The sequence below is a fragment of the Mus musculus genome, chromosome 11 (assembly GCF_000001635.26).
Source record: "Mus musculus strain C57BL/6J chromosome 11, GRCm38.p6 C57BL/6J".
Lineage (NCBI taxonomy): Eukaryota > Metazoa > Chordata > Mammalia > Rodentia > Muridae > Mus > Mus musculus.
In genome coordinates this window covers 9,496,407-9,521,606 of record NC_000077.6, presented here as the reverse complement: position 1 = coordinate 9,521,606, position 25,200 = coordinate 9,496,407, and the positions used below count along the sequence as shown (strand labels likewise).

At 39.3% G+C, this 25,200-nt stretch overlaps 1 protein-coding gene across 2 annotated transcripts in view; it reads right to left on the bottom strand.

Moving 5' to 3' along the window:
- The window catches only part of Abca13 (ATP-binding cassette, sub-family A (ABC1), member 13), a 492,930-nt gene that overhangs the window by 163,265 nt on the left and 304,465 nt on the right, over positions 1-25,200 (bottom strand). For both annotated transcript variants that reach the window (NM_178259.3, XM_006514706.4), the window contains one exon: positions 10,876-11,146. In NM_178259.3, coding sequence (NP_839990.2) covers positions 10,876-11,146 — 271 coding nt within the window. The remainder of the gene's footprint in view (positions 1-10,875; positions 11,147-25,200) is intronic.

Here is a 25,200-nt window from a genome sequence, read left to right as displayed (position 1 = left end):
GAAACATCAGGAGTTGAGAAATTGTAAAAGAAAAAAAATATGAAAACCTTTTAAAAACTGGAATAATTGGCCAGGTGTGGTGGCACACGCCTTTAATCCCAGCACTTGGGAGGCAGAGGCAGGCAGATTTCTGAGTTCAACGCCAGCCTGATCTACAAAGTAAGTTCCAGGACAGCCAGGGCTATACAGAGAAACCCTGTCTCAAAAAAACAAAAACAAAAACAAAAACAAAAACAAAAACAAAACAAAACTGGAATAATTGGTAGTGGGATTCATTTCAGTTGGTTAAAATTCAGAATTGGGATATTTATTAAATACAACTGATGTTTACAATGGCAGATATTATGCAGATATAGATTGATAGAATGTCAATGGAATAAACTGGAGAAAGCTAATAAAGTTTATCTGAAGGACTCTAGTTCAGTAGCAAAGGAAAATAGGGATTTAAAAAAATATTTTATTTATTATTTTCTTTATATACATTTCAAATGCTATCCCAAAAGTTTCCCATACACTCCCCCTGTCCTGCTCCCCTACCCACCCACTCCCACTTCTTGGCCCTGGTGTTCCCCTGTACTGGGGCATATAAAGTTTGTAAGACCAAAGGGCCTCTCTTACCAATGATGGCCGACTAGGCTATCTTCTGCTACATATGCAGCTAGAGACACACACTCTGGGGGTACTGGTTAGTTCATATTGTTGTTCCACTATAGCCTTGCAGACCCCTTTATCTCCTTGGGTACTTTCTCTAGCTCCTCCATTGGGGGCCCTGTGTTCCATCCAATAGCTGACTCTGAGCATCCACTTCTGTGTTTGCCAAGCACCAGCTTGGCCTCACAAGATACAGCTATATCAGGGTCCTTTCAGCAAAATCTTGCTAGCATATGCAATGGTGTCTGTGTTTGAAGGCTGATTATGGGATGGATCCCCAGTGGGAGTGTAAGCTTGTACAACCACTCTGAAAATCAGTCTGGTGGTTCCTCAGAAAATTGGACATAGTACTACCAGAGGATCCAGCAATACCTCTCCTGGGCATATATCCAGAAGATGTTCCAACTGGTAATAAGGACACATCCTCCACTATGTTCATAGCAGCCTTATTTATAATAGCCAGAAGCTGGAAAGAACCCAGCTGTCCCTCAACAGAGGAATGGATACAGAAAATGTGGTACATTTACACAATGGAGTACTACTCAGCTATTAAAAAAAAATGAATTTATGAAATTCCTAGGCAAATGGATGGACCTGGAGGGCATCATCCTGAGTGAGGTAACCCATTCACAAAAGAACTCACATGATATGTGCTCACTGATAAGTGGATATTAGCCCAGAAACTTAGAATACTCAAGATACAATTTACAAAACACATGAAACTAAAGAAGAATGAAGACCAAAGTGTGGACACTTTGCCCCTTCTTAGAATTGGGAACAAAACTCCCATGGAAGGAGTTTCAGAGACAAAGTTTGGAGCTAAGATGAAAGGATGAAAATAGGGATTTTTACAGAGCAGAACTGGATAGAAGTTCAGAGTCATCTTGGGGTGACTGGTCTGGTATGTAGAGTTCTTTCCTCTCAGTGACAGAGAGAGCAACATCTGATGGTGACTAAGCCAAGGCTTAAGATAGAGGTCTCATAAAACTGCACTGTACTATTAATAACACATATTTTAAATAACAGAAAAGAGCGGGGGTTGTGGGGGAGAGATAAAAAGGTTGCCACTTCCAGAGCATTTAGTCAGAGAGGTGGAACAGGAAATACTTCCTTTGCACTCAAACAGAGAAGTGGGAAGTTACTGCTTTAAAATTTTAATTTAATTTATAACATTTATTGATTGGGGTTACCCCACATTATGAGATGACAACTTATTGGAATCAATTTTCTTACTCCATTACATGGGTTCTAAAGAGAAAACTCAGGTCATCCAGATTGATGGCAAAGTACCTTTATCCACTAAGTCATTTTGCTGGTCCTGAGATTCCAGTTTTAAAAAGACTGCCATACTGGATCAATGACTTGGTCACCCTAGACCCTCCTGAAAAGCACACCATGGGAACCAAAGTAGAACAGCTCTGAAAAGTAGGGGAGAAACTGAGCAAATCAGCAGTTGCTAGGCATTGGGAAGAACCAGGGCTAGAAGCAGCATTTTCAACTCTACTTCTGAAGGTTCTCTTGTTAACAAGACCATGTAAAACATCACCCAGAGCTATTACCAGCATTTTAAACCAACATAGTAAAAGACACCCCCACTCTAAGATGTGCATGGCACCTATGCCACAGCTTGTAACATTGCATATAGGGTGTAGGTGAAACTCAAGAGTCAAAATCAGGTCCAGAACCCAGGCTAGAAGTAACATTTACTCTGAGGCCCTAGACCTGTCTCTCCTTTTCACAATTCTTTATTTGCAATCTGGTATCTATTTAGCAGGCCAGCTATGTTTTTCACTTGTTTTGCTCTTTCTTTTTTTTTCTGTTTTTTTTTTTCCTGTCTGTTTTTTTCTAATACCCCTTTTGATAGGCTTTTTCAAAAGATAAAGTTTCTCTGGTTGGAGGGAAGGAGTCTCTGTACCTCAAATTTATGAGTTTGGGATGTTGAGGTTGCTTGGCCAACCTCTGACTGCCATTCTTTACATCTTTCTCTTCTCATGTTACCATCCTCCTGAGATGTCTCATTTCCCCTAATTGTCCTTCTTGTAGCTTCCCTGGTGTATCTTTCTATCACTCCATACTAATCATTAGTCTTACTCAGCTTTTCTCCCTGCACTCTAATATGTAGTGAATACACTATTATGAGTGTTACTTCTTTTCTTAAAATGATTCAGTTGAAAGAACAATTTCTCTTTAATTGCCTTATATTGTATTTTCACAAAGGGGAGTACTGGGTACTGGTGCAACAAGCACATGGGCTAAGGATTTAATAATTGAAGTATATCCTTAGCAAGACGAGAAGCATTATGTCAGGTAGACCCAGTCCTTCAGGAACACTGAAAATATGTCCACTCAAATAATAAGGTTGATCTTTTTAAATCTCACAAACAATTTTTCTCAATGGGTACATGCAAAGGAAAACCTAATTACAAGAAAATTCAAAGTATTAATACTCCTAAAAACATTATTGATCCCATAGTAGTGTTGTCCAATGAGAATGAATTCAAGAAAACTCCAGACAAAGAATTCAAAAGAAAAATTGTTTCAAGTATGTTCAATGAAATCTAACAGGGCATAACACATGAAAGAATACAAAGAGAACATATGAGTGAAATAAGGAAAGAATATGTAAATATATAAACGTAAACTTCAGGGGGGAATAGACTTACTGAGAAAAATATGCTGAAATGGAAATGAAAAATTCAAAAATTCCAATGAAGTTTCTTTTGGAAAGCCTAACAGAGTGGATCAAGAAGAGGAACTTTTAGAGTTTGAAGACAAGGCAGTGAAATGGAACATTCAGATAATTACAAAGATAGTAAAGGGGAAGCTACAAACAGAATGTGAGATTTGAGGTTGCAACTAAAGGATCAAACATGAACAACATGTTTGGCTTGGGGCGATATGTTTCGAACTATTAAAGATAAAATCAGTAAACTCAAATTACTATATTCTACAAAACTACCCATAACAACTGAAAAATTAAAAAAAAATACTTTCCATGATAAATAGAAACTAGGAAACTGTGGCTACTAAGGAAGCCCTAAATTGGTAAAGAGCTCTTTCACTTAGTCCTGTGAAGGTTCTATGTCCCAGTATAGGGGAATGCCTGGGCCAGGAAGCAGGAGTGGGTAGGTTTGGAAGCAGGGGGCTGGGGGAGGGGGAGAATAAGGGATTTTTGGAAGGGAAACTAGGAAAGGGGATAACATTTGAAATGTAAATAAAGAAAATATTTTTAAAAAAAAAGAACTCTTTCAAAGCAAAATGAAAAATATTCACATCCATGAGGCAACAAGAAAAAGGAAAAGAAATAAGAAACTGTGATAGGACAGTGGTTAATCATATGAGGATTATTAAAAACAAAAAAACAAAAAAACAAACAAACTTTACCAAACCAACAAAATGACTGAAGTTCATTTGCACCTTTCAGTAATAATGCTGAATGTACATGGTCTTCATTCCCTAAACACTAAATGCACTAGCAGTTGTTTGTTTAAAATGAGAATCCATCAATGTGTTACCTCCAAAAGAAATGTACCTCACCATCAAAGACAATTAGAAAAATACAACCTCAAGGGGAAAAAAAACAAAAAACAAAACCTGGGAAAAGAATTCTAAGCTAATAGAATAATAAAGCAAGCATTGGTCACTGTTCACATGTGTCAAAATAGACTTCAAACCAAAATTAGTCTTAAAGTAACTCATACTGACTAAGGGAACAATCCAGCAAGAGGCTTTTTCAGTTGTAAACAAATGTTCAATGAATGCTGGCACACATGAGTTCATAAAACAAAACTAGATGAAAAGACACATATTAATCCAAACAACTTTAATACCCCATTCTCGTCAATAGATGGCTCATCATTCCTATAGAGAAACATAAGTTAAATGACATCATAGATCAAACAACTGAACATATGTTTGTACATCATCTCATCTGAATGCTTAGAACAAACAGTATAAGCAGTACATGGAACTTTCCCTAGTGAGGCTATACAGTAGAACACAAAGCCAAGCCTAATAAATGTAAAGATCATGAAGAAAATTCTTATATTTTATCTCATAACAATGAGATATAACCTGAAGCACACAGCAAGAGAAACCATAGAACACAAACACATGCTTTGAACAATACACTATTTAATTAATAATTCATTCAACAAATCAAGAAGAAGACTTTTTAGTCCAATAATTCAATGAAACTGAAAATACAAAGTATCAAACCTAAAGAGAACTGAAAAGAGTCCTAAGAAGAAACTTAAACCTATAGATGCCTGCATTCAAAACTCAGAGAAATCTGAAAAAAATAACTTAATGGTATACCTTAGGGCCTAGAAGAAGAAGAACAGGAAAACCTGAAGTTGGTAAATAGAAAAGAACAATTAAGATCACAGCAGAAACTAATGATATAGAAATCAAGAATAATAAATAAATAAATATAAATACCCCTGAAACAAGAAATTGATTGTTTGAAAAGAAAAAGAAAAGAAAAGAAGAGAAAGATTGGCAAGCTCTTAGCCCAACTAATCCAAAGAATAAGAAACAAAATCAAAGATGAAAGGCAGAAACTATGTCAGACATCAGTGATACACTGACATTATAATATATCATATTATTAGGATCAGCTTTAAAGATGTGCATCATACTAATCTGGAAAATGTCTAGTTACGTGTAGCAAACAAAAATTAAGCCATGAAAAGATAATAACAACTAATGATAAGCTTTAGAAGGAACAAACCGAAGCTGTTATAAAAATCTTCCAACTCAAAACCCAGGCCCAGTTGATCCATTGCTGAATTCTGTCAGGTCTTAAAGAGTAACTGGTACTAACCTTTTTTGAACTATTCTATAAAATACAGAGAATGTATGCTCCAAACTCACTTAATAAAGCAAATATTATCCTGATATGAATGCCAAACAAAGATATACAAAAATTAAAAGTATGGACCAATCTCTCTGGTTCATATGGATATAAACATTCTCAATAAAATACTTCCAAATTGTATAGCTCATTGGGTAAAAGTACTTGCTGTATAAGCATAAGACCTTCAATTGAAGATACAGAAACCATGTACAGTAAGACACAATAATTCCAGGGCCCCCTTGGTGATATGGGGTCCAAGAAAGAATGTATAAAACTTGAAAAACAGCTGCCTCTCAATATGCAGTGGCAAACAAAAAGAGACCCGATACCAAAGATACCAAAGAATGTGAAAGACGAGAGCTCACACTTGAGGTTGTGCTACAACCACTCCAGTAGGCCTGAAAGCCTGGACGCAGTCCTGAGCAGGGAGGGAATCTGAAGGAAACGTTGCCTCCTCGAACCTTGGCATTCCCATAGCCCATATACTCAAAGCCTGTCCCTGCATTAGTCTAGTGTTTGGATCCATGTGCTCTCATTCAGTATTGTTTTATTATAAGTGCCTTTAAGGATTGATTTTTGACATATAGCTAAGCCTCCACCAGTGTTCCGATGGTTCCTAGAAAATCCTTCCGGCGTGGTGGCGCACTCCTGTAATCCCAGCACTCGGGAGGCAGAGGTAGGCGGATTTCTGAGTTCGAGGCCAGCCTGGTCTACAAAGTGAGTTCCAGGACAGCCAGGGCTATAAAGAGAAACCCTGTCTCGAAAAAACCAACAAACAAACAAAAAAACCAGGAATTCAGTAAGAATGTTACCTATTCAGTAACATTCAAATTCACTTCTAGTAGAAACAGTGAAACTAATTAGGCATTACAATTTACTCAAAGCAGAGCTAGAAAAGCTCAGGGCTAGTCTGCATAGTAATTACTTAGGCCGAGTCACACCCAAACACAGGAACACACAATGGCCTAGGAATTGACTAGCATTCCATCAGAGCATTCACCTGGTTCCTGTGTTTAGCTGATCTTAATTAAGGGTTGTTTCTATTCTCAGTGGTAAACACAGCCTGGCTCCCTCCATCTTTTTATGTATGCATTCTTTTTGTTTTGTGTCAATGTAACTTGGCAGATGTGTTAACCTGGATTTATATTTTTTCTTCTGTATTAAATGTCTGGTGTTCATTTGGACAAAATACATTCAGATGCAGCTCTCCCTTGAGTCCATGTCTGTCTGTCAATTCTCGCCAACCTTTGCTCACCTGCAACCAGAAACCTGTTCCCTACAGATCTGAGACCCAATAGAGGTTAGTCTGTGGCAAGGTTGTCCTCTGACCTCCATACACACAATCTGTATGTACACATCTGAACTCACATAGATAAGCATGCACAATTCTTATGCATGTATGTACACACATGCACACAGCAAAAAATACCATTCCTTACAAATGAGTTGGTTTTATTCTAAAGAGACAAGGTGGTTCAATATGTGCAAATTAATGAATGTAATATATTACATGAGTGGACTCTTATGATATCATAACATATGATAATCATATGATAATCATATGATAAAAGACTTCATGATAAAGTGAAGCATCAATATATAAGAAAAATTCTGAAGAGACAAGAAATTCAAGGAACATGTCCCAATACAATAAAGGTTATAAATGATAAGCCTATAGCCAATATTGTACTAAATGGAAAAAAACAACTTAAAGTATTTCAACTACAATCATGAATACAAGAAGGATGTCCAGTATCTCTATTATTATTCATTGTCATGCATGGAAACTTAGCTAAAGCAGTCTGATGTCTGACAAAAAAAAAAAAAAAAAGGAACTCTACTGGCTAGTTTTGTGTCAACGACACAGCTGGAGTTATCACAGAGAAAGGAGCTTCAGTTGAGGAAATGCCTCCATGAGATCCAACTGTAAGGCATTTTCTCGATTAGTGATCAAGGAGGAAAGGCCCCCTGTGGGTGGGACCATGTCTGGGCTGGTAATCTTGGTCCTATAAGAGCAAGCCAGGAGAAGCAAGTCAGTAAAGAATATCCCTCCATGGCCTCTGCATCAGCTCCTGCTCTCTGACCTGCTTGAGTTCCAGTCCTGACTTCCTTTGGTGATGAACAGCAGTATGGAAGTGTAAGTTGAATAAACCCTTTCCTCCCCAACTTGCTTCTTGGCCATGATGTTTGTGCAGGAATAGAAACCCTGACTAACACAGGAATTATAAGAAATACAATTATAAAAGGAAAAATTCAAAGTAATCTTAATATGCAGATAACATGATTCAGTACGTAAGAGACCCTGAGGAGTCACCCAGGAAACTCTTAGAGCTGATAAGTACGTTTGGCAAGTGACAGGCACACCTAGGACTGACATACAAAAATCAGTAGCCATCCTATATACCAATGGCAAACATACTGAGAAATAAATCATGAAAATACTTTCATTCCCATTTCTCTGAGTGGAGCACAGGTGGCCCAGTAACTTTTCTCTTGGACCCCCTACCAAAAGCCTCACCATCTCAACTGTCTATACAAGCTGCATTTTTTCCCCTATTTTTCCACTGCTCAGCCTCTTACATCGGTCCCATACTTTAGCTATAGTGGACACTGTACAGTAAACATTGATCTAATATTAGAACAAAACCTTGAATTAAAACTAACCAAAGAAGTAAAAGACCTCTACCGTGAAAACATTAAAACACCAAAGGAAAAAAAATCAAGAAGATCCTAGAAAGAAGGACGTCTCACCTTCACAGGTAAGAATTGCTACTGGGAAAATGGTCATCCTATTAAAATTAATCTACAGATTCAATACAATCATCATCAAAATTCCAATGTCATTCATAGAAATAGAAAAAAAAAGAGTATATGTGAAAATCATACAGAAGCAAAAATAGTCAAAGAAATCTCAAGCAAAAGAAAAGCTTTAGAGTTCTCTCCATACCTGATGCCAAGGTATGAGCCACAGGAACAAAAGCAGTGTGGTACTGAACAAAAACAGTCATGCAGCTCAGCGAGGCAGAGTAAAGGACATAGATAAAATGCCACAGTGGGATCAACATATGATTTTTGGTCAGGATGAAAATAAAAATAAAAATAAAAATAAAAACATAAACATACATTAGAAAAGATGTAGCCTCTTCAACAAATGATACTACAGAAATTGGATATCCACATGTAGAAGAATAAAACTGTCTCTCTAACACTTACCTGGTAAATATTACCCCAAACAGATCAAATATCTTAATGTAAAATCAGAAACTGTCAAACTGCTGGGAGGCTGGGTAGAAAATCTTTCCAACCCAAGCAAAGGCAAGAACTTTCTGAATGGGGTCTTGTTAGCTGAAGAAATAATATCAGCAACTGACAAATAGGATCTCATGATATTTAGAAGCTTCACAGAGAAGGAAAGGGCCGACATAATGATAATGGGAGAAAAGTTTGGCTAGTTGCTCATCTGATGTTAATATATATGTGTATGTATTATAATATATATATATATATATATTATTCAAAGAACTAAACCCTAAACCAGGAAATAAACAACCAATTATTATGCATGCTCATTAGGTGGGCAAACAGCTCTCAAAAGATGAAATATAAGTGATCAATAAGCATAAAAAATGTTCAATTTTGCTAGCCATCAGAGAAATAGAAATCTAAACTGAGATTCCATTTTATCATAGTTAGAATGACAATCATTAAGAAAACAAATTGCAACAAATGCAGGCCAGACAGGGAACAAAAGAGAGCCCTGAAACACTGTTGGTAGAAATGTAACCTAGTTCAGCCATGTTGGAACTTAGCATGGAGGTTATTCAGAAATATTAAGAATGGGCCCTCAACCCCATACAAACAAATATAGGCAACTGAAGAAAGCTGTACATGAGAGAGGTGGTCTTCTGCATGGAAGAGCACACCAACTAAGTGCCAAATAAGCCTGAAAACATACACACAGTGACGTTATGTGGACTGAATAGTAAACTGTTTAGGAAGTATATAGGTATATACAAATACACATATGCATGCAATTAGAAGAGGACATGTATTTAAAGGACAGAATGGAGGGGTATATGAGAAGGTTTGAAGGTAGGGTAGGTAAAGTAGAACTGTAAATTGTGGCCTTCAAAAAAAAAACCTTAAATAGTATAAAATATTAAATTCAAATTGTAATCTCCAAAATAAAAATAAGTATTGTAAAATATTAAAAAGAAGATACATCTAGCCAAGTTACCCTATTTCCAGAGAAACCTTAGTGACCATTTTGTAAAAAGTGAAGTCAATTTATGTTTAAAATAAAAGAGAACTCAATGAGAAAAATAAAAGAATGAATCTGTCAGTTGCAGCTCTTTTGGGTTGATTCAAAGATCTCCAAGTTAAAATATCACAGAGCTACTGTCACATCAATGTTTACTGTAGACTGTCCACTGTAGCTCACGTATGGAACCAGCCCAAGAGACTGAGCAGTGGAGGAGTAGAGAAACTGCAGCGTGTATAAAGAGCTGAGATGGTGAGGTTTTTGGAAGAGGGACCCCAAGGAAAGGTAATCAGGTGGGCTCTACCCTAAGATATAATCCCATGGGACTTGACTAGTCCTAAAGAGAATGGGCTGTGACAAGGGCGCTGAAGGTGACTCTGGAGAGAAAACAGGCAAGTTGGGGTAGAGATGATGCATAATTTCCAAAGTGCCAAATCCTGTGTCTTAACTACAAACCAGACACCCTGAGAAAATTCTGTATAAATTAACATATTCTTCTCAGTGTTTTACCAACAAATCTACCCTGTAGACCTGAAAATGTTAATGATCTTGATCCAGATCAGCCTGATCTCTATAGTGTCTGGCTGGGAAAGATGTGCACTTGGGGGTCTTTGTCCTAAAAACAACTGAGTGGGGATTTGTAAAATATACACTTAGATACTATTCAAAAATGCTAAAGTGTTGAGAACATATCTAGTACTCCTACTTATTGCTGAGAGCTGCTGGGATGTGTCAGATCTCTTCGCCTCATTTCCTCTTTCCTAAGAGATTCTTGGCTGTGTGAGAAGGAGCCAGTGATTCATTGGTTAGGACCAGTCCTGTCTAAAGGCTGCCGTAAGTCAATCCTCTAAAGAAGCTCTCAGGTTAGACTTGTGTTCTGACCTCAGAAACAATAATAGTGTTCATATTAGTGGGGAGGGGCTAGGAACCAAAGCCAGAGCCTTAATCAAGCAAGGCAAGTCCTCTACTTATATGAGAATTCTTACCTGATATCAGAAAAATAAATAAATTGATGTCGTTGCTGTATGACGTCATCAACTTGGGCTTCTACAACAACACAGCCATAAAGTAGCTTCTAATCAATAGAAAAAAAGATGTTTCTTACCTGAAGAAGTAAGTTTCTGCAGTCTCGTAATGGCCAGGTGTAAGTTTGAGTGGAGGGTACGTGATGGCCAAAGGCTGCACCATGAACAAGCCCATGGCCAAGGCCACAAAGAGCACAGGCAGTAACAAATCTGAGGTGGTGCTTTTCCAGGCTCGAAGTGTATGCAGTAGCCGCTTCCTCAGGAGTGCCACTGCTTGTCCCAGAAGTAGCTGGCAGCCACCTATCGGCTCAGGCAGGGCCCCTTCTGGTGGAGTGCTCAGGGGAGAGACATCTGTAGGGGATGAAAGATAGACAAAGTGAGCAGCATGCAGATGGATGGAGTTCCTCACTCCTACTCGGTTCTGATGAATATCTCCAATTATTCTGTAGGGACCCTGGACCATACTTCTAAAGGATAACTTCTCTATCCAGACAACAACTTCTGGGCTTCCCGGATCCCTCTTCTGGACACGGTACTATGACTACAGACACTAAACATAGGAACAAAGTAGTACTGTGTTCTCTCTGACATTGCTTCTGATGAGGCCAGTGAGAATAGACCTCCTCTGGTGTGTTTATTAGTTGAAATGAAGCTTGACGCCTAAGTGAATTCTGAAACACCCAAGACAGAAGTCAGGGGTTCTGTGATTCCCACCCCTCTGCCTGAGCTGGCTGAGGAGAGGAATACTGAAGAGATGCTCTCTCTTCAGCACCCGTTTTCCTCCTCATCCCTCCTGTTCTTCTCTTCTGCCATTAAGTTGAGTCTTTCCTGGGAAAGCTGTGGATTGTGAGAATGTGTGGGATATCAGAAAGGACCATGTCACCTGTTTTCCTTCATGCCACCTGCCACAGCTCCTCCTGTTCCTTCCACCTTCACCTACAGAGAAGAGAGCTTCTCTCCATCCAGGGACAGATGCCAAAAGTTCCATGCCCTCATTAATCCTTCCCTTCCCACCTTCCTTTGTGGACAGCTTCCAGGACAATGTAAGATGGCACATAGAATTTGAAAGGAAGATGTGAGCTGTGGACCAGTTATGTGTGGCTCTACAAGTATTCCTCAATGGAGAACATCTGTAGTCATCCATATGTTCTCTGTACACTTGTCCCAAGGAAGTGGGCCACAGCTTCCTGACAAGACTGCCATTGACAAAAACAAAGGCAAGCCTAGGGCTGAGGCTTCAACCTGGTAATGTGGAATGAATGGACTGGCTCAGTCACCCCCATGAGCAATTGTTCCCAATGCCTAAGGTTCTTCAAGCAAAACAAACCCAGCGCGAAGCATTTTGTAATAAAAGTAGTGACATCAGAGAGCAGCTGTAGGAACTGGTTGTCCTGTTCACAATCAGCGAAGTAAAAGGCAAATTAGCTCTACAGTAAAATAAAACAGAAACCACTTTTGAAGGAGCAATTATTTGTGGGAGACCAGATTCAGAAGACCAGCACTGCTGATGCATGGTGGTGTGAAACTGCATATCTGTATCATTTCTTTATATATCTGGGGTATTACATGATGATATGGCAGGTATTGGGTTATTTGGTTCCACCCTCCCCAAAAAAGAGAAACACATACCAGATGGGTTGGGATAAACATGAAAAGAAATAATGTGACACAATGGAACATAGTACTATGGTCCAGATAGGAAAACCATTCTGTGTAGGAAGGAGAAAGTTCAAACAGTCTGGAAACAGACAGTCAAAGCAGGAGATGTAGCTAGTATGCACTGTGTTCTAAATCAGTCTGGGATAGCAGAACACAGGGTGTCCTTGTAGCATGTAGCAGGACAGGAAGTTAACAGTGGTCAGAAAGAAAGGCCAAGACAGCTCTCTACCCAGGACTCGAGATGCCTCCCAACAGTGCTCTCTGGTTAGTCTTACACATCATACTGTTCAAGCAGGCTTGAAAGCACAGAGCCCCAAGCACTGGATTTTAAATGAGGCTAAACAACAGATTTATCTGGAAACTTTAAAAATGCCAACTTCCTGGCATCACTTCAGAAAGCCGTCTGAAGCTCAGACAAATGAATGTGCTCATTCTGACTCCCCTGCTGCTGAGCCTGGCTGTGGTAATATTTAATGCATTATCAATGGTGGCCCAGATGTGGCTCTCATAAAGCACTTACCTCAGCCAATACAGGGGCATTAGTGCTAGAAAAGGACTAAACTAAGCGTGACACTTTCACTTCTGTGAGGCTGCACAATACCTACTGGCAGTGTTACAAGCAGTTGCACTAGGACAGCTACACACATGAACCTACTGGAGATCAAAGATCTGAGGAGGACATTAGGTTGTATGCTTTCTGAATTTCTAGATGCAATTTTTGAGGTAATGGCTTGAGGATTTTGCTGGCTTTTGACAAAGTAGCTCTGTTAGATGAATGGCTTGTTCTGCTTTGTTTCAGGAGGCACTGAGGGTCTCCAGGCAGGTCCTATGACAATTTTTATCACTCCCATGGTCATAAGAAGTCACACCCACAAACATACCTTTATGCATCATCTTTTGACATCACATCTGACCACCCACACTCATAAATTATGCACCTTCCCATACATGTGTGCAACAGGCAACATAATTTGTCATTTAAATTCAAAGAAAGAACTCATCAAATGTCTAATCAGAAAGTTTGTCCTGGGCATGGGATGAGTGTGAATGAAGAGATGGAGAAATACAGGGAAATACAGTCCATGTTGCCAGTGACCTCGGTCACTGATGAGCCTTGTGATCACCGTAGTCGGGTGGGATAAAACCAGCCTTCAAAAACCTGGAGGTGAGTCCTCACTCATACTGTGTGACTTTTGAAAATCATTATAATCCCTCTGAATGTTATCTCCTCAATTACACAGACAGATTTAAAATAATTTCTCTCCACATAATGAAGTTTATTAGGATATTAACAAAACCATCAAAACCAGGCACAATATTGACCTCCAGTTACAGTAAATGTTCATCAGACAGCCTCAGTAAGTCGGTATAAGAAAGGTGTGTCTCCTATCAAGAAATATAGCTCCACTTTTCCATATAAGTTAATTGGATATAAATGGGAAAAATAAAAGGCTAAGATACATTATAGTTATGAATCAGCCACCATTCAAATATTCATGGCTAAACTTATAAAAGCATTCATATGAATAATTTAATAGACAAAATTAAAATGCTGGACCAAATTGTTATGAATTGTCTTATTTGACTTATGAGTGCAATTATATTCAAGGACTCCAGTTACATCTACAATTATGTATTTCCATTTACTCAGACCATCAAATTGCTTAGGGAAAATGTCCAAAGATTTTTTTTTCCCCAAGCGGTAAAGAGATAACTGTAACTCTTCAAATACAAGCACCTGGTGGAGCACTGAGCTGAAAACGTGGGCTTTTTGTATGATGTCCACATTACCTACAACACGGACACTCTGGAAGATTTAGGATGGACGTGTTGCCAGTTTAATACTTTCATGTTAATAAGATGAAGTGCTCAAAACAAAATACTCATAAAGTGCCTGATTATGCAGCTCACAGAAATTTTAAAATAGCCAATTGATATATATTATAAGAGAAGGCAGTAATTTGGCTCCTCAATTCATCTAAATGACAAAGATTGCAAACAATGTTAACACCCAATGTTACAGAGTGCTCAAGAGAAAGGGTCTAGTTATTCCTGGTGAAAGGACAGATCTGGAAAATAACGTCTATAAAGGAAACATAGCTCTTCTTGAATTTATTTCCAATTCCTGAGCTATGTTAATTCAAAATGGGAGGTCCATTGGCTGTGCTGAGTGGGGTGGTTTACTGGAACTTACCAGAAACATCAGCAGGCAACTGGAAACAGCTTACTGTTTAACACATGGGACTAATAGGACAGACCACACTGCAGTCTAAGCACCTCTTACCCTCAATGTTTGGGACTAAAAATAAATATTTAAGGCTTCACATGTTTTTCAGTTTGTGGTTATTGATTTATGCAAAATGAGGATGGGCCCTCCAAGGCCAAATTCCAAATCCATTGACCTTTCACATTCATCCTATCTGTAATGCTAGAAGGTAATTTTACACAAACCTTTCAATATGTCTGGACTCTGTCTGCAGCTCACATGATAGCAAGTGGAGCATTTTTCCCATGTGACATTGAGTAAGCACTTACAGATTGCAGTCTGAAGAGACGTATGGATTTGGATCAGTACACTTAAAATGTACAACAGTGGGATGCATTACTGTCTTAACAATTACCATACAGAGAATATTATTCAAGTCTATAAATGAATAAGAACAATGAAATAGAATTATATTACCATTTGAAAGACAATGTTTGCACAGAGACCTAGAAGAGAATTCCATTTTAAGGATGGAAAGGGACACAGCCCTGCAGCATCAGAGTATACGTGGCTCACAGCATCAGCAGCACATTAACCAAGACAAGGGGCATCAAGACCTGTGCCTACAGAAAAACTCATATAGTATGAAATGTCACAAAATAGCACATGTAGAATTAAAAAAAAATCTAATAAAGACTAAATAAGAAAAACCTAAAATTTTAATGTAGTTACTTTCAGGGAAACATTGTCTTTTGTCAAATTATTACATCTCTATATACTACGTCACACAGTAGAGGTTCTTCTTATCTGGCTCCACTTTACCCTACATGCAGGCTGATATTTGTGTGCCAAGACTGTGGCTACTTCCATTTCTTCTTCACCATTTTCTGTATTATTTCAAAACTGAACATTCATGTTGTTATCTACAATCATTTTTTTTGTGAAAATGATATTTATGTTCAAAAATGAAGAACACTTTATGAGATACAAACAAGATAATTCTCAGTTCATTCAACTACAGAGCTTCTCCTAGAGATGGATATTCAGAATCTCATAGTAAAAGCTGGAAGTGGGGGCTAAAGCCTATAATACAGAACTCTGGAAGCTAAGGCAGGAGGACCATGAGTTTGAGGACATAGGCAAAGACTTTGTGTCAAGCATAGTAGGAGGGTTGATGATGTAGTTCAGTAGCAGAGAACTTTTGAGACTATGAAAATCCCTCAGTTCAGTTCTCAGCACTTCCAGATGCATCATGCCATTCAGTATTTCATATATTTATAATTGAATATGATTTACATAAAGTTATAAAATAAATTAAAATTTAAGAAATAAAATATAGTCTTTATTTCTATTTAATTCTACTGTAGGTCTTTACATTGAGTATGTAAATAAGGCTCTCAGAGGACCTTGGAGTCACAGATACAAATGAAGCAACATAGGAGAACACAGGCCCTGGCAGGTCATAGGTATTTTTCCATAAGGCAGCCAGTGTGTCAACAGGGATGTCTGTTGACAGCTTAGGAAGGGGGGGAAAGCAGGAATACTGCTGGAGTACCTGAAGGAATCTTATGACACATAACAGAGATGGACCAAGGTGCTCAGGGAAGTATGAGTGTTTTTCTCTTCAGCAAACTTGTCATAAACTTGAGTTTCTACATGATAGATATGAAAAGGCCTAAATGCCTGGACTATGGTCATCAACTCTGTGGGGTGAATCCAGTGAGCTCAGGGAAACTTCAGTCAGATGTGTGTTTCCTTGAGGAATATGTTTTAATAAAATAACTAGCTACCTTTAAGATGGATTTGAATTCTGTAAATTTCTCATATAGACATGACCTAAGGCATGTCAACATGCCTGAATTCCAGTGTGGCTCATCTGAACTCTTTTCTCATTGGTGGCAAGTAACAGTCCCTCAGTTCTTTAACTTATTTGACGGGCATGCCCTTCCCCCAGCCTTGAGCAGGCTAAATAGACCTTAACTGTTTGCCACAGTTGGACCAGAAAGACCCAGGTCGAGTCAATTTCTTACAGGAGTAGACTGTCCGATGAGCTTGCTTTGTAACTCAATCCAGGTGAAACAAAGGATGCGTCTGTGGGCTCTCCTTATATAAACACAGTGCTGACTATTAAACTTTGAACCTTGATCAGGATTTTTTGTCTTGACTTCATCCTTCTCTTGTACCCTGTCCTTTTCATTCCCAGCCCCACTTCCAGGTAACCCAGTTCATCCATGGCTGCTGGACAGCTACAGATGGGTTAGTATTCAGTCTTTGTTCTGCTTTAAAAATACTTTTTGAGGATGTGGAGAAAGAGGAACACTCCTCCATTGTTGGTGGGATTGCAAGCTTGTAAAACCACTCTGGAAATCAGTCTGGCCATTCCTCAGAAAATTGGACATAGTACTACCAGAGGATCCTGCAATACCTCTCCTGGGCATATATCCAGAAGATGTTCCAACCTGTAAGAAGGACACATGCTCCACTATGTTCATAGCAGCCTTATTTATAACAACCAGAAGCTGGAAAGAACCCAGATGCCCCTCAACAGAGGAATGGATACAGAAAATGTGGTACATTTACACAATGGACTACTACTCAGCTATTAAAAAGAATGAATTTATGAAATTCCTAGGCAAATGGATGGACCTGGAGGGCATCATCCTGAGTGAGCTAACCCAATCACAGAAGAACTCACACAATATGTACTCACTGATAAGTGGATATTAGCCCAGAAACTTAGAATACCCAAGGTACAAGATATGATTTGCAAAATACATGAAACTCAAGAAGAACTTAGACCAAAGTGTGGACACTTTGCCCCTTCTTAGAATTGAGAACAAAACACCCATGGAAGGAGTTACAGAGACAAAGTTTGGAGCTGAGACGAAAGGATGGACCATCTAGAGACTGCCATACCCGGGGATGCATCCCATAATCATCCTCCAAATGCTGACACCATTGCATACACTAGCAAGATTTTGCTGAAAGGACCCTGATATAGTTGTCTCTTGTGAGACTATGCTGGGGCCTGGTAAACACAGAAGTGGATGCTCACAGTCAGCTATTGGATGGATCACAGGGCTCCCAATGGAGGAGCTAGAGAAAGTACCCAAGGAATCTGCAACCCTCTAGGTGGAACAACCATATTAACTAACCAGTACCCCTGGAGCTCGTGTCTCTAGCTGCATACGTATCAGAAGATGGCCTAGTGGAAAGAGAGGCCCATTGGTCTTGCAAACTTTATATGACTCAGTACAGGGGAACACCAGGGCCAAGTGGGAATGGGTGGTTAGGGGAGTGGGGCGGGAGGATATGGGGAACTTTTGAGATAGCATTGGAAATGTAAATGAAGAGAATACCTAATTAAAAAAATTAAAAATCAGGAGAATTGAAAAAAAATACTTTTAATCATGAGAAGGTTGCCCAAATCATGGTTAAATTGTCTTATACTTACAACTTCTATTTTCCTTTTAACTAAAACAACAAAACCAAGTGTCTTCTTCTTAGGAAACAATAGAGGAGAAGATGGAAAATAGAATTCCAAAACCAGAATCGAAAGAAAAGCCAAAACCAGGACAATATTTCTGTGGTCCTTATATAGCTACTTACTCAGCATAAATCTCAAAATATAGTTATTTCATAAATATTGTGATATAGATATATAAATTTGATCTTTAACTTTGGTTAATTATATTTTTCAAAATGAGTTAGTGATATTTACTTCTTTGAAACAGAGACTATGAGGAGGCTGCATTTAATCTAAATAATTTCATGGGTGATTTCAAAACATTGTCTTGGCAAACTTTAATAAAACTTTGTCTGCTCATCTTGTTAATGACCATATTGCTTTTATAATGCCATTTTTCTTAAAATCTAAAAATAAAAATCACTAGGTTTTCACGGAGCAGTCTTCTCTGTGTCCTGCCACTGACATTTCCAGAGCCTCAGCAGCTGCTGTGTCACTGATTTCATTCTTTGAAGCCAAAATGCAAAAAGTACTGGATTAGGAGTTCACCATGGAGCAAGGTTATCACTTACCCAAACCACCCTTATTATTATTATTATTAATTTAAAAACTTATTTTAAAAATCTTTCTGATTTAGCTCACTTTGAACAGACAACAGCTCAACCTTCATGAGACCAAAGATATATACCATATACTGCCACATACATACAAAGATGCTTGCTGCCACTTTAGGATTTCGAACCTGTGCTTCCTGTGTGATTTGAACTAATTGTCAAGGTAATGGTACTGGGTGCCTTTGCTGTAGCCTAGACATGATTTCCACATGTCTTTGTTGCAAGCCCCAATTCTAATCGCATGTAGGAGGCAGTGTGAACTGTAGATGAATAATACATGTGTCCCACTGTATACCCTCTGAATTTCTGAAAGTAGCTAAATAAATTTTTAAATAAATTTTTTTTTCTGCTAATTCAAACAGGACCCCCTGAGGAAGCATCTGAGACACATGATAGTCAATAAACATAACCAAAAAGAAAATAAAACTCTCTCTGCTTATAAATCCTCTCTTTAGTCTGCACTCTGTTCACCCCCTTGCTTTTCCCACCACAACCATACATCTTTGTCTTGATGGACACTTTGGTCCTTAAAAGAGTTGACTGAGTTCATCTTATCCTCACTTTTTAGCACACTCTCCACCACAGTGAAATAGTCTGAAGTCTGAAGAATGAGTAGACATTCATCAAAGAAGGATTTAGTGTTCTTATCTATCACCTTCCTCAGCCAAAGTTCCCCTTTCTCCTAAGCTCATTCCTAGCTACATAGATAATACATCACCACTTCTCCTGGTTCCTTTGACTATCCATTCTCTGAACTGTCAATCTTGCTTACAGGATTTATGCATAGTGTATCATACTATGACTGTTTGAACCTTTTATGTGAGCAATGTACTATAAGTAGCAAGGTACTTTATTCAAGGGCCATGCGTCAAGAGCTTTTAAGGTTGGCCTCTGCAAATTTCACTTTGCAAGCGTTGTGGATCGGCATTTTGCATTCGGGTGAGAACAGAGTTGGAAATGCTGAGCCATGCAGGACTTGAGTGAGGATGAAGAACACAATCTTCGAATCAGTAACAGGGTCTCCACCTCAAGAACACAACAGAAGACACCTTCATGTCAGTAATGGGGGCTCCACCTCAAGAACACAATACAAGATGCCTTCAAGTCAGTAATGGGGGCTCCACCTCAAGAACACAACAGAAGATGCCTTCATGTCAGTAATGGGGGCTCCACCTCAAGAACACAACAGAAGATGCCTTCATGTCAGTATCAGAGACTCCATTTCAAGAACACAAGAGAAGATGCCTTCAAGTCAGTAATAGGGACTTCATTTCGAGGATACAATCAAGAAAAGATGCCTTCAAGTCAGAAACAGAGGCTCCATTTCAGAGTAAATTTTTTAGAGTATGAGGAAATAAAAAGGCTAAATATTTGACAAAACAAAGTCATGTTTTTCCACTATGGTCTAAAGAGATAAATACGGCTGCTTACAACATCCCTGGGCACTTCTGTTTACTAGGGAGAAGATGAGATTTAGAGAGCTATAAAGAAGATGGAGTAAGCTGCAAAACTCCAAAATCTGCACTGCTTTCACATGGAGAACTGGTGTGCCCCAACTACATGTGGAAAATGATACAATATGAAATTTTAATTCATGAACAAATATATTCAAATATTACATAAAATTACTCCTAGGCTATATACATATGTGCTGAAACATCAATGAACTTTGTGTTTAGACTTGGGATCTCATCCCCATGACTTCCTTTTATGTATATTTAAAAACTCTAAAATCTAAAGTATTTCTATTCACAAGTACTACACTGGAAGCCAGGTCAGGTGGCCTGTTCATTGTGGCTCCAGCAACGATGCTAATGTTAGAGAAGAAATTGATGAAACCCTGGTGGACTTGTTCATCACAGCATGCTGTAGAGAGAGATGTCAGGAAAGGTTGCCTCAAGCTAGTCACATCCTGAATTATCCAAGATGCCCAACCATTACTTTGAGGCAATGGCTACACTTAACGATGAGTGAAGCACACCCTTGTCAAATATTTCACACAAAGATGATATTCCAACTCGGAAAATGAGGATTGGAACTATTCATCACCAGCCCCGGGAGCTTTTTGTGGCAGCTCTGATCTGCATGGTGACAAGAATTACAGCTTCACACTCCTTTCTACTTCCCACTGCCCCTGATAGAAGTCCCTGCTTCCTGGCACCTGCCACCAGCGATTATCCTGCCCAAGTCTATTTCAATTCCATTTTATTTTGGCAGCCTCTTTACTGCAGAGCACCCTGCTGCTAGCTCTCTGCTGGTTTTAACTAACTTGGAAAACAAACCTTCTTTGGCATGTATAATTGGCAGCATCCATGTTCCCTCCCCACCTTGCTTGCAGGGATGGAGAGTTTTGAAGTTCAAGGAAATGTGGACAAAGAAGAAAAGACAGTCCTGTGGATTTAACACCATGGTGAAGCCTGAGAGACACACAAAGAATTTGGAGCAGCTCTTTGAAGAGACAGTAGATTACAGCAGACCTTCCTGGGACAGGCTGTGCAAACAGGATTGTCTTAAAAAGCAAAGGAGAGGTTGCAGACCCTTCAAATTAATCACTGCCAAAATTGCTTTCCATCTGTAGAAGTGGTAGCAATTAGGAAGGAAATACAGAGGATTATATTGCAGGAGAAAAAAAAGGAGAGGGATTTTATGTAAAACACTCCTGACAAGCCATTGAGCTAAAAATTTAGATGTGATCTCAGGTCTCAAAGAAGGGATGAGGCTTCATACAAATGACAGAAAGAAGGAAAAAAAAAAGAAGAAGAAGAAGGGAAAGGCCAAGGCAATTGCTTGAATAGAAAAGATAGCCATTCACCCCAGCTTTACTCGACATTAGCTTTGTGGTCTTTCGCATGGAAACCAGTGCCAGAGAGCTATTTTTAATACTGACCACAGACCATTTACATCAGAGGGAGCTGGGGTGGCAGTCAAAACAATAAATGCCACAGGGTGTGGTGGTACTCACTGCTCTAACCTTAGCACTCAAGAAACTGAGTCAGGAGGATCTGGAGTTGAAGGCCAACCCAGCCAACATAGTGAATCATGTTTTAGAGAAACAGAGTTGTGAGGGGGTGGGAGGACAAGAGTGGGGTTAGAGGGGGTAGGGAAAAATGAAGGAGATGTGGAGGGAAGGCAAGTACCCAGAATGAAAGTCTGTGAAAACTGGATGTAAGAATATACTCAGGTGACTTTAACCTTCATTTAAAACTGCATTTTTGATAGACTGTAGCCATAGTGATTGGGCCTCTGACATCATGCAAGTCATTCATTCTGACACCCTAATGTGAGCAAGGAGAGGCCATGTGGTCACAGCTACCTATTCTTTTCTCTCTCTCTCTCTCTCTCTCTCTCTCTCTCTCTCTCTCTCTCTCTCTCTCTCTCTCGTTCTTCTTCTTGTTCTTGTTCTTGTTCTTGTTCTTGTTGTTGTTGTTGTTGTTGTTGTTGTTGTTGTTCTTCTTCTTCTTCTTCTTCTTCTTCTTCTTCTTCTTCTTCTTCTTCTTCTTCTTCTTCTCCTTCTCCTTCTCCTTCTCCTTCTCCTTCTCCTTCTCCTTCTCCTTCTCCTGCTCCTGCTCCTGCCCCTGCCCCTGCCCCTGCCCCTGCCCCTGCCCCTTCCTTCCCCTTCTTCCCCTTCCCCTTCCTCTTCTTCCCCTTCCCCTTCCCCTTCTTCCCCTTCCCCTTCCCCTTCCCCTTCCCCTTCTCCTTCTTCTTCCCTGCCTACTCATTCACCTGGTCAGTTATCAAGAAGCATGCATTCTACAGAGCAGAATGAAGTACCTGTGAAAAGAGCAGTAAATGAGAAGGTTCCCAGCTTTTCTGTCTCACAGTTACAGCCTTTCAATGGCATTAGTAGTAAGCAAGCACAGTGACTTAAATTTGGCTTGCTCTGTGTTGTGAGAGTAAGAGAGGACCACAAGATCTACTTAAAAGGTTTCTGGATGGTCTGGTGAGTAGGAGCCACATTACAGAATAGTCAATTAACTCACACAAAGATCATCTCAGAGCAGGAAGAGGACAGAGCCTGCAGGCAAGGAGATGAGCAGTTCTAAGGATGCTGAGTGCCAGGGGCAGCTTGTCTTGCTGAAGAAATGGAAAGTCATATATGAAAGGAGGAGATCCAGGGTCTGCTTTGTATCTTCTTAGTAGTCTATGGACAGAATTTGGAACCAAGAGAACAGAAGTTATTAAAATTCTTTAAGAGAGAATCATGAGATCAAATAATTTAAAGGAAGACTAGAAGCAGTGGAGAGAATGTTCTAATGGTGACCCAGGGAAAACTGGATATGGAGAGCAAGAGAATGGTTGGTTCATGAATAACTCTGATATTACTGTTTGCCCACTGACTATAGCAATGGCATACTACCACACCAAAAACAAAAAGGAGAAAATAATTCATGGGCAGGCAGTATAAGTTTGGACATTGACTGGTACAGGTACCTTGGAGATGGGTAGAATGTCGATGGAACTGTGTAGAGCAGTGGTTCTCAACATTCATACCACTGTAGCCCTCTAATACAGTCATTCATGTTGTGTTAACACCTCCACCACAAAATTATTTTGTTGTTGCTGCATAACTGCAATTTTGCTATTATGAATTGTAATGTAAATACATAATATGAATGATATTTGATATGTGACCCTCCCCCAAAAGACTTGCAACCCACAGGTTAGAACTGTTGGTGTAGAGGCAACAAGAAAATCATTCTGAACTGATGTTACATTTCTGTCCAGCAATGGCAAAAGCTAAAACAGGGGCCTGTGGGAAACCTGGAAAGGGAAAAGTGAACATCTAGGAGTGGCTGAGGTGTAGAGCTGGATGGGAAGACTGTAATGAAGAGAGCAAACTGAGGAGGAATTATATTCCGAGGAAATTTAAAATGTGAGCTCTTAGAGTCCAAAGACAACCTTCCTCTAAAAGAGAGAGGTCACTATTACCACAAAGGGACAGCTGCTGCCTATGAAGCTGGTGACAAGTTGGTCACCAGTGAAATCAGAACAGGGCCCTCCCAGTGTGATCATGTGTGATAACAGAGGCCTGAGTAGACACAAGCAGGACAGGAGCTTGCTCAGTCCATTATGCAGTTCAGGCTATGACAGCAAAGTAGGCAGCTTAAGGCACAGACACTCACTGCCTGTCTTAGAGGCAGGAAGCACATGGTCATGCCACAGGAATGTTTTTCTGAGACTTCTCTCCTTGTCGTATAGATGGTATTTTGTCCCTGTATCTTAGACCTCTGCTTTTATTAAACTCTACTTGCATTCTTTTGCATGTCATGGCTCGATCACCTCCTGCTAGAGCACCAGTTATATTGGATGAGCATCTATCCATGTGATTTCATTTAACTGCAACCATAATCAATTGCTTTAAGCATTTTGTATTCAAGACTAGGACTGGGGCATTGGCATATACAAATTGGGGTGGAATGTAGTTGAGTTCACCTTAGCAATGTACTGCTGAAAAGTAGCAGAGAGCAACTAGAACAAAAATTGGTTATTTTAGGAAGAGCAGGATAAGACCTGGAGGTGTGTGTGGATAAACACCACCTTCTGGGAGCTTGTTAGAAGGACATAATGTGGGCCCTCCGCCCCAGGCCTACTGACTCAATAATGTATGATTCAGCTTAGTCACCTGAGCTTAACAAATGGCAAGTCATCATTTTGAAATGAGGCCACTTTTTTTTCCTGCAAGCTGATATATACATACATATATTTCCATATGTATTACATATTAACATATATATTACATATTGATTTGGAGATAGATAGATAGATGATAGATAGATAGATAAATAGATAAATACATAAATACATAACTAGATAGATAGAGTATAACCTCATAATAAACCTTAGTTTACTAGGCCTAGGGAAAGCTATTTCAAATAAAGTAAAATAATCCAAAGAGACTTCATGACAAGTGTTGTGACTGCAAAAACAGTTTTGTGTTAGAATCACTAAGGTTTTGTGCAAGTCAGATAACTACTCTCAACTTAAATCTACTTACAAATTAGCAGTAAGGATCAAGTAAGAAAGAGTGAATGCATGGAAGGACCCCAGAATTAAGTCTGATACACTCGGGTAAAGAAAAAAAAATGATAAATTCTTTTGTCATTAAAAAGTGACTTCTATCCCACTGTGTAGACCCAGTAATACTAGGTTGTTCTAGACACCAAGGCATCAGTCTTCAAAAACCATTTCCATTGAGCTGCTGGGTCCCATGATTTAGAAGTATATATTTTATATTTTATTTTGCCTCCATCAATCTTTTTGAGCAGTGAGTTATTTGAGACCTGGCCCTTGGAAGATATACAGCTTGTGCAGAAGGAAGGGACTCCCACAAACAGGTGTAGCCTGAAGCAGTTATCAACAGGAGTCATCCATCACGATGCCTATAGAATAGAGAGCCTTCCCTAATAGTTATTCTAAGAACTGAGTTCATCTATATCTTACAAAAGGAGATGAGGCTTAC